At 40.9% G+C, this 9501-nt stretch overlaps 1 protein-coding gene across 1 annotated transcript in view; it reads right to left on the reverse strand.

Annotated features, from left to right (window-relative positions):
* Positions 1-7937, reverse strand: part of LOC124776352 — a 56099-nt gene extending 48162 nt beyond the window's left edge. The window contains exon 1 of the mRNA XM_047251306.1: positions 7817-7937. Coding sequence (XP_047107262.1) covers positions 7817-7937 — 121 coding nt within the window. The remainder of the gene's footprint in view (positions 1-7816) is intronic.
* Positions 7938-9501: the final 1564 nt, after the last annotated feature.

The raw sequence follows: 9501 nt of genomic DNA on the forward strand, positions 1-9501 counted from the left end.
ATTTTTGCAATGTTAAGAGAATATAATAGTTTTAAACATTCCTACCAACTACATTACCTACTTGAGGTATAATGTATACAATGTGTAGGTTTATTTCATGACCACACTTCCCAAAGTGTAGCATTACTGTTATTGTCCATATTTGGCTATGCTTAGGATTGTTGTTGACATGCTATTAGATTTCCAGTTAATTCATGTCAGTGAGAAACTGCGTAACAAAGTTTTTAAAGAGGCAGTAAGGTCCTAGCTGTTCCTGGAATAACTGTTTCATATTAAAAATTAATGTGGGCAATTATATTTCCTATACACCATTCACTGTAGCCACCTAGTGGTGGAACATGTACATTTTGTAATGTGCTGTACGAAGGGAACCAGTTTGGCTTTTGATGTTGAATAAGACGTTCTAACTCTGACTAGATACTAAGTATCCATAAAGTATGTGATTAACATATGCATCACCACAATTATTTTTAACATTGCTTATATGCAAGTTTGCTCCACCCTTTTACTGGTAGTTCTCTGTACCACAGATTTGGTCTGATAATGCTGTTAAAGTGATCATGAGTAATAATAGAAAGAATATAGTGACCGAAACAACAGTGTATTATTGATCCAAACACGGTTGCAGAACCACTGAAAGACTTTTTGTCAGAAGTAATACAATAATACACCGACGGAAAAAAATCGCAACACCAAGGAGTTGTGCGACGTAAACGAACGTTGGTAGGCGTTTTTCAACGTCTGAAGGATGACGCGTATTCAAATTTTGTGTCAGTCGCAGAAGAGTGGCGCTAGTAGCATCACTATGAGGATGTAAATCAGGTTTGCAAGTTATCTTTGAGACTGGATGTGGTGAGTTGATGTTAGTCAAGAATGCCTTTAAATGACAGACGCCATTATCAGCACCTTACTAAGCTTAAACAAGGTCGTGAAATAGGGCTACGAGAAGCTGGGTGTTCCTTTTGCGATCATGTGGAAAGACTTGGCAGGAATGTAGCCGCTGTACATGAGTGCTGGCAGTGGTGGTCACGAGAATGTACAGTCGCAAGAAGACTGTACTCCGGACAGCCAAGTACTACTACATTGAGGGAAGACCACCGTGTTCTGCATATGGTACTGGCGGATCGTACTGCATCTGGAGCAGCAATCTGAGCAGCATTTGGCACCACAGTGACACAACGAACTGTTACAAATAGGTGACTTCAAGGATAGCCCCGAGAAGCCGCCTTGTAGCGTGCATTCCATTGACCCTAAACCACCGTCATTTGTGGTTTCAGTGTTGTCAAGCGAGAGCTCATTTTGAGGGCAGGGTGAAGGTCTGTTGTGTTTCCCGAGAAAGCAGTTTCTGCCTCGGTGCCAGTGATGATTGTGTGTTGATTAGAAGGCCATTTGAGGGGCAGCAATCCTGTCTGTGTGCTAGACACACTGGACCTATACCAAGAGTTATGGTCTGGGATGCGATTTCGTATGACAGCGGAAGCACTCTTGTGGTTATCCCACCCACTGACTGCAAAACTGTGCAGCAATTCGTCATTCGACCTGTTGTGCTGCCATTCATGTACAGCATGCCAAGAGGTGTTTTCCAACAGAGTAACACTTGTTCACATACCACAGTTGTAATCCAGTATGTTCTATGGATTGGATGCTCTATGTTGCCTTGGCCTGCTCGATCACCAGATCTTGTCTCCAATTGAGCACACACTGGACATCACCAGATGACAGGTCCATCGTCATCCACAAACAGCATTAACCATCCCCAAACTGACTGACCAAGTGAAACAGGCATGGAACTGTAATCCACAAACCGACATCAAGCACCTGTACAATACAATGCATAAACATTTGTATGCTTACGTTCATCGTTCTGATGGTTACACTAGTTATGAATGTACCAGCATTTCACGTTTACATTAAACTGTGATCTTGCAATGTTACTCACTTAAATATTTTTTTACATCAGTGTACTTACATTTGAATGTGACAGTCTTCTTATTCTACCAGGGGGTGATGACTGATCTCTGATGACACTTAATGATGTTAATCAAGCAATGTAATACCATGATGATGGCTTTCATATCCTGACAGAAGGTGGAGGTAAGCCACAGCTTGGACTGGTGTTGATGTTCACACCAGTGGGATAACGTCCCAACATTTATTCTTCATCCAATTGATCTAGAGAAGTGGGGAACTTGAAGACAGCCATTTTGGTTATAAATTATGGTAAATAAATGTTGTATGACTAGGGCCTCCCGTCAGGTAGACCGTTCGCTGTATGCAAGTCTTTCGATTTGACGCCACTTCGGCGACTTGCGAGTCGATAGAGATGAAATGATGATGATTAGGACAACACAACACCCAGTCCCTGAGCGAAGAAAAATCTCCGACCCAGCTGGGAAACGAACCTTGGGCCTTAGGATTGACATTCTGTCGCGCTGACCACTCAGCTACCGGGGGCGGACATAAATTATGGTAATTAATATAATGCTAAAAGCTTCCGACAGCCATTTGATTACAGTGGGTTATAAATAAACTTATGTAAGCTTAACGTGAGGGCACAAGTTCGTTACTCAGTGAGGGGGTAGGGGAAGACAGTGACTTGAAACATCCAGATCATAAATAAATATCCGGTAGGAACACGAATGAGTAGTTTGTTTACTAAAGAGAACAAAGGACCCCTTGTCCCAGGGAGTGGGACGTGTGACTTGACATGTGCAGTTGGAGGGGAGGGGGCTGACCTTGAAACTGACAGGTGGTGTTTGTTTTTTTAAGGACCCTAAATCGGTATGGTTAACAGTCTTCCTCCTTCCCCTGTTTTCTAGACCCACATAAAACAGGGGTGGTGTTTGAATCTATGTCCAATGATCCTGATCGAGGCACTCAGTGATTTTTATAAATCACATAGACTGAATGACGATGTGGCTCCTCTGACGACACCTTCCATCATTGTTGTCCAGCTGTGGCAGTGCTACGTTTTAAATAGTTTCTAAATCTGCATGACTTTAAACAGTCATTCACCTTGTCTGCCCTACGTGGGAAATACATGATATCTAGTTTGTGTTGGTCGTATCACTCTAGGGAAACTGATTTACCTGCATGCACCATATCTTTTTTTCGTGTAGGGTCTAAATGTTAAGTCATAGTAACATAAATTTTTATACCCCCTATTGCGAAACAGATATTCGTCAATAGCTTCACTGAACATTATTGGTTATCGAGTAGCAGACATTACATTGCGTACCAACAGGGCTAATATTCAGTTACCTTCGTGTATTTACTTTCCAGTGTTATACAAGACGTTATCTGCGCTTGAAGCGTTCGTCTTCCGTAATGTTGCCCAACTGTTACTCGTATTTGTTGAGGATGCCACTATCTACAATGGGGCAACTTCCGGGAAGAGTCTCAGTGTAGGAAATACCACAGAAGTACTGGGCAGGGATGCCTGGGCACGTCTCATGGCTTGCAAAAAAATGGTTCAAATGGCTCTGAGCACTATGGAACTCAACTGCTGTGGTCATCAGTCCCCTAGAACTTAGAACTACTTAAACCTAACTAACCTAAGGACATCACATAGACCCATGCCCGAGGCAGGATTCGAACCTGCGACCGTAGCAACAGCAGCGGCTCCGGACTGGAGCGCCTAGAACCGCACGGCCACCGCGGCCGGCCATGGCTTGCATAATCGCCAGTTACTGTTTATATACACGAGGAGCTCCAAGTGTACTCATGGTGACTTGTTTACTTTCAACTCTCTCAGTTGCCCCTCAGCGCCAGGAATGCCTTTTTCTATGTCCCCCATTCGGAAGTCTATGCGACGGTCAAATGACAGTATGCCTGTATTATGCTCCTACGTGAATACCTCTTAAGCGCGAAAATTAAAACTTCAGCTTTCCTTTTCTGTCTTTTATTATTTCACTAGAATGGTTGACGAATACCTGAATGCAAGCAAACCTTCAACCTGCTTAGCGGCGATTTTATGTAGGGCTAGAATTTTCTCGAGTTCTCGACAACATCGTTTGGTAACATAACGACGGTGGGAGCTGGTGTATGTTCTGTACATCGATCTTTTCATAGACGCACGAATTTCTACCAGACCCGCGAATTTCTACTAATGACCTGTTTGGTGACGATACGTTAAACTTCAACCCTCCTTCCTTCAATTCGGATTCGGCATAAATGGAAACAAATTGTTCTTATAGCTTACCAAAGGAGCCATCCCGGCATTTACCTTTAGAAATTTAGAGAAACCTAAATCTCAATGGTCCGACAAGAAGCTGAACCACCATTCTCCCGAATGCGAGTCTAGTGTCTTACCACTACCTCACCTCTGGTTTGTCGGCCGGGGTGGCCGAGCGTTTCTAGGCCCTACAGTCTGGAACCGAGCGACCGCCACGGTCGCAGGTTCGAATCCTGCCTCGGGCATGGATGTTTGTGATGTCCTTAGGTTAGTTAGGTTTAAGTAGTTCTAAGTTCTAGGGGACTGATGACCTCAGAAGTTAAGTCCCATAGTGCTCAGAGCCATTTGAACCATTTTTTTCACCTCTGGTTTCTTGGAAATTTTTAACATTATTTGTGAAAATACTTGTCTGAATCCTCATTGCAGCCTCTCATTCACAAAAATATAAAGTAAGGTAGCTCATCAAGCAGAGGCCTTTGGTGGTCACATCTTTCCTGCGGGCTGGACGAAATCGATACGTCGCACCAGTACTGAGTCCCGCATGCCAAGATCAGCCTCCCATGTTCGTATCATATTCCAGCTTACATTGTCAAAGACGTCCTTTACAACAGCAAACTCTTATTTCTTTGTACTTTCTTACATTATTAAGCCCGTCATCAGAATTCCACTCGGATGCTGCAACCCTATCGGAAGTAATTCTGTTTTTATTTTTGTTCTTTTACACGCTATTACGTGTAGTTAGTTATTGCCTAGAATGAGCTATCAGAGTGATCAACTGATAGCTCTCTCATTACTCCTTTTTTAACACTGAGTACTAGTGGCGTCTGCCTGAAACCACCATTTTATTTTATTTTATTTTATTTCGTTATTTATTTGAAGTACCAGTGCCTTTCGCGTTGTACGATCGATGCTACTGCGAGCCAGACATCTGGTGGTACACTGATCTATTTCTAAGAATGTAGTCCATTGTAGCGGCCACTTATAACGATGAAAGCAACAGAGATTGTACTACGTGATTGTGGGAGATTGTGAAAAGTGTTTTTTTTTATAGGTACCATATTGAGGAGATGTAACGTCAATTTGACTTTGTACTACTGTGGTTTAGAAATTAAATCACTGGGGCAATATAGAGGTTTGATGCAAAGTTTATTAAATTATAGGCCCATTTTTGGTTGTTATTTAAGACAAGAATTTGCTTAGATATTATAAGTTCATGAAAGTTTCGATTTGTGCGTTTGTGAGTAGGAAAATTCGATTTTGCTTTCACATGTATCACATGAAAACATGGGTGGCTGCACACTGTACGTCCTAGTGGTCCCAAAGTGAAACCACTTCCATAAAACAGTTGAGTATTTTCATTTTGCCAGTTCCTTCTTTTATTCGTTGTTTACTATGATAATAAAGGCTGAAACATAGTGGCAGTTAAAAATCGTGTGCCGGACCGAACTCGAACCCGGCATTCGCCTTACGTGAGCAAGTGCTCTGCCGACTGAACTACCCACGCACGACTCACGACCCTCCCCATAGCTTTAATTCTGCCAGTACCTCGCTTCCTACCTTCCAGACTTGCAGCAAGAGCACTTGCCCGCGAAAAGCAAATGTCCCGAGTTCGAGTCCCGGCCCGGCATACGTTTTTAATCTGCCAGTAGTTTCACATCAGCGCACACATCGCTGCAGAGTGAAAATTTCATTCTGGATAATAAAGGTTAATGATGTTAATAATTTTAAAGTTGTATTTTTTTTCTTATTGATGGAACTCAATAGGTTAATGACGCTACTTTCTGCAAATGTGGTGGCAAATCTGTTTTAGAACTGTTAGAGAGGAGATCAAATAATCTTATATTACCACTAATTAGTGACGCCGAAAGCATCTCAGTGACTGATTCTGATTCGTCTAGTGTCAAACTGCTCAAAGCTCTCTCAAAGTCCGACAGCGTTACTGGCTCATCTCTTTCTTTCAGAATCGTTGGTAGGTTCTCCTCTGTCAGATTTCGAAACAGCCTCTCGCCACTGTATACATATTGGATACTTTTCTGTTCATTACCTGCCGTTCCTTCTGCACTTATTATAATATCTCATCTTTAAATTGTTGGTTAACACTATTACTATTTACTTCCACGAAATGACTTGTAATCTACCTACACCACCATTAGTTTTCTGTAAGTTCTTTTCTTTCCCAGTGTTTGTACAGGATTTTCTCACCTATTCTGGGATTACTTTATTTGCATTTCGTGCTAATTTTCTTTCTGCGTTTCATACACTGTTGGTTTTTCCACTCTCGTCCAGTTCGAGTCTGTGCTACGTTCCTAATGACCTCGTCGTCTACAGGGCATTAAAGCGTCATTTTTCCTTCGTTCGTATTTGTCTCCATCGGTACGTTCTTGTATTTCCTTTTTCCTTCTTTTATAAACCGGAGATTCCTCATAGTACATGCCCGGGGCCTTAATCACTGGTCACCTCACTCGGCCTCAAAATAAGAGAAAATTTCAGTGGTGAATTTCGCGATCTGAATGCCTGGCTTCAGGGTCAGCGAGCGTGACGTCAGTATGTTACGGTTCTGGAAGACAGCGGGACACAGGAAACAGGTTCTCGTGTATCCTTAGACCGGTCTGACGATGCCTGCGTAAAGAGCTGTGGCTGAAACGTGTGCAGTTTGCAGGAAGAGCATGCTCGTAGGGAATAAGTTGGTGTTCATCAGTGTAACAAATATATATGGGTGATTAGAATTCGTCTTTCGTATCTCAATCGTAAACCTACCAACACTATGATTAAAAAACGCAAGTTTAGGCAATATAAATCATTAAAATAAGCAGACAAAAAGCCATTATAAATAGCTGAAACAGGAAATAAAAAGTAATATAGAAAAAAACCTTTACATTGTTCATGTTTATTTAATAGGTTGTGCTGTTCAGAAAATCACACGAACAGGCTATTTATGTTAACATCATATTGTATAATATTTTTAAAGTATCGCAGAAGTTTTAAACATATTGCTAACTGTACTTGACAGATAAATGGAAACGTTTCTTGCAAGCCCATGCACTTGACAACAAAATGCTTTTTTTAAAATTTTCTGTAGTCGTGTTGTCTATTGTCAGATAATTCATTTTTCATCTGAAAAAGTCCGATCGACATCTGCAGAGGTTATTGGAGCGAATCTAAAACAATGATCTATTGTAGGGTCCATTTCCACTGCAATAGAATTGTCACCCTGAAGAATTTTTGAAATGGTTCAAATGGCTCTGAGCACTATGGGACTTAACATCTGAGGTCATCAGTCCCCTAGAACTTAGAACTAATTAAACCTAACTAACCTAAGGACATCACACACATCCATGCCCGAGGCAGGATTCGGACCTGCGACCGTAGCGGTCGCGCGGTTCCAGACTGTGGCGCCTAGAACCGCTCGGCCACCCCGGCCGGCCAATTTTTGAAATGTTAGTAAGGTTGTCAAGATCAGGATTTTTCGAAAACGCCATGTTACATTTTTCCCCAATTACTTTACTACATTTCCCTAGCTCACCCTCCAATCTTTGTGCTACGTCTTCAGCTGTAATGAGTTGGTAAATAACAGCGCTGTAGTTAAATTGTTAACTTTTTACAGACACACTGTTGTAAGCAGGAAAGCCTTTACTGACTCACCTTCTGAAGGATCTAATGGTCCAACGATGACACTGGCAATAAAATAACCCGTAGGATTAGTTGACACGCCATATAAAATGTAGATCTTGTTACTCTTTACTTCTTCTTGAATTATTTTCATTACTTCTGGTAACATTCACTTACGTAAATTTTCGTAGATCTGAATCACTGAGCCCAGATTCGTCTGCTTCTTCGTCACATTCACTTAAGTAATATTTTCGTAAACCTGGCTCACTGAGCGCAGATACGTCCGTATACTTCTTCAAAAACTGTCGTAATGTAGTGTTCTGTAGTCACCACAAAGGGATTCCGGCATTAATAAAAGCTTTGCGTAAGGCCAGCGCAAACTACGATTTTCGACTCGATGCTGCAGCGGCCGTTGGAAGCAAAGAAATCTTATTAGCAATAGCCTTGGAAAGTCGTGTATGTGTTTGTGTACAGATATTCGTAGTTCACTGACTGCCCACACTGCCTATTTTGGACTAAGTATTTTACCGTCATCACAAAATACGTCGGACCCGTAAGTATTAATCTAGCTTTGCAGTTTACTGCCCAAAGGAACACTCGATTTCGGCATGTTAGCATGGTGAAGACGTTTTGATTTACTCCACATCCATGAGCACCTCTTGGGATCTGTGCAAGGTAAATTTGCATATTTGGCTTTCTTTATAAATATTTATAGTGTATTCATCCTGGAGGTTCTCCTCGAAATGGATCTATTGGCACGAAAACTACATTTCATCTAATCTAAACAAGCTGCGGCGTCTTGCACAACAATGTTGAAATGAGGTAGGGAGCTGCTGTTGAGTGGAAAGTACTGAGCCATGATGAATTTATTGACGTTTCTAAAAACACTAATGAATTTGTTTTTAAAAGGCAAAAATCCAAGACTAACATTAACATATTGCTTCCAGAACTGAAAAGACTAAATTTCAATAACACAACTGATAGCAAACACCTGAAAACGGCAACAGTATAAAATCACTTCCTTTAAGTAGAGAATATTAAATGAAGCAAAAATCAAAACGCCATTGCCTTCGAAGTAGCCGAAATGAATGACAAATGTGGTTCAAATTTATGATGATAGAGGCAATGGCAGAGAAAACGCCAGTAGCAATAATTCCCCCTTCTCTACTAACATAGAACGGCGGTTGCCGCCACCACACTACTAGAAACCTTCATTAAAAATATCTATCATGGTACACAGGAATCTTTAACTAGACCACAGTTAACAAGAGATACAATCACCTATCCTGTAACAGAGAGCCAACTCGTTAATTATTCAGTAAAAATTAAACATACTACAAATGCAGAAAAGTACGAACGTTACTCGACTACTGAGGCATAAAATTTTTCTTTATTTTTTTTATTTTTTTTAGTAGATGCAAACAATTTAGTAAGCAGCTCGAGCTCGTGATACTAGCCAGCAGGATATTATAGATATGCATCAGAATAAACAATTTTCACTAGCTATAAAGTACAAGTCGTAAATTAGAAGAATTACGTCTACATTCTATACCCTTAGATTCTAAAATCAGTTGGGAATAGTGACAGTCACAAGCCCACACACATTTACAGAACTGAACTAAGTAGTATCAGGCAAAACCTTCATACAAGAAACACTTATATATATATATATATATATATATATATATATATATATATATATATATATAACAACGGAT

Source organism: Schistocerca piceifrons, chromosome 1 (genome assembly GCF_021461385.2).
Source record: "Schistocerca piceifrons isolate TAMUIC-IGC-003096 chromosome 1, iqSchPice1.1, whole genome shotgun sequence".
In the NCBI taxonomy this organism is placed as follows: Eukaryota; Metazoa; Arthropoda; class Insecta; order Orthoptera; family Acrididae; genus Schistocerca; species Schistocerca piceifrons.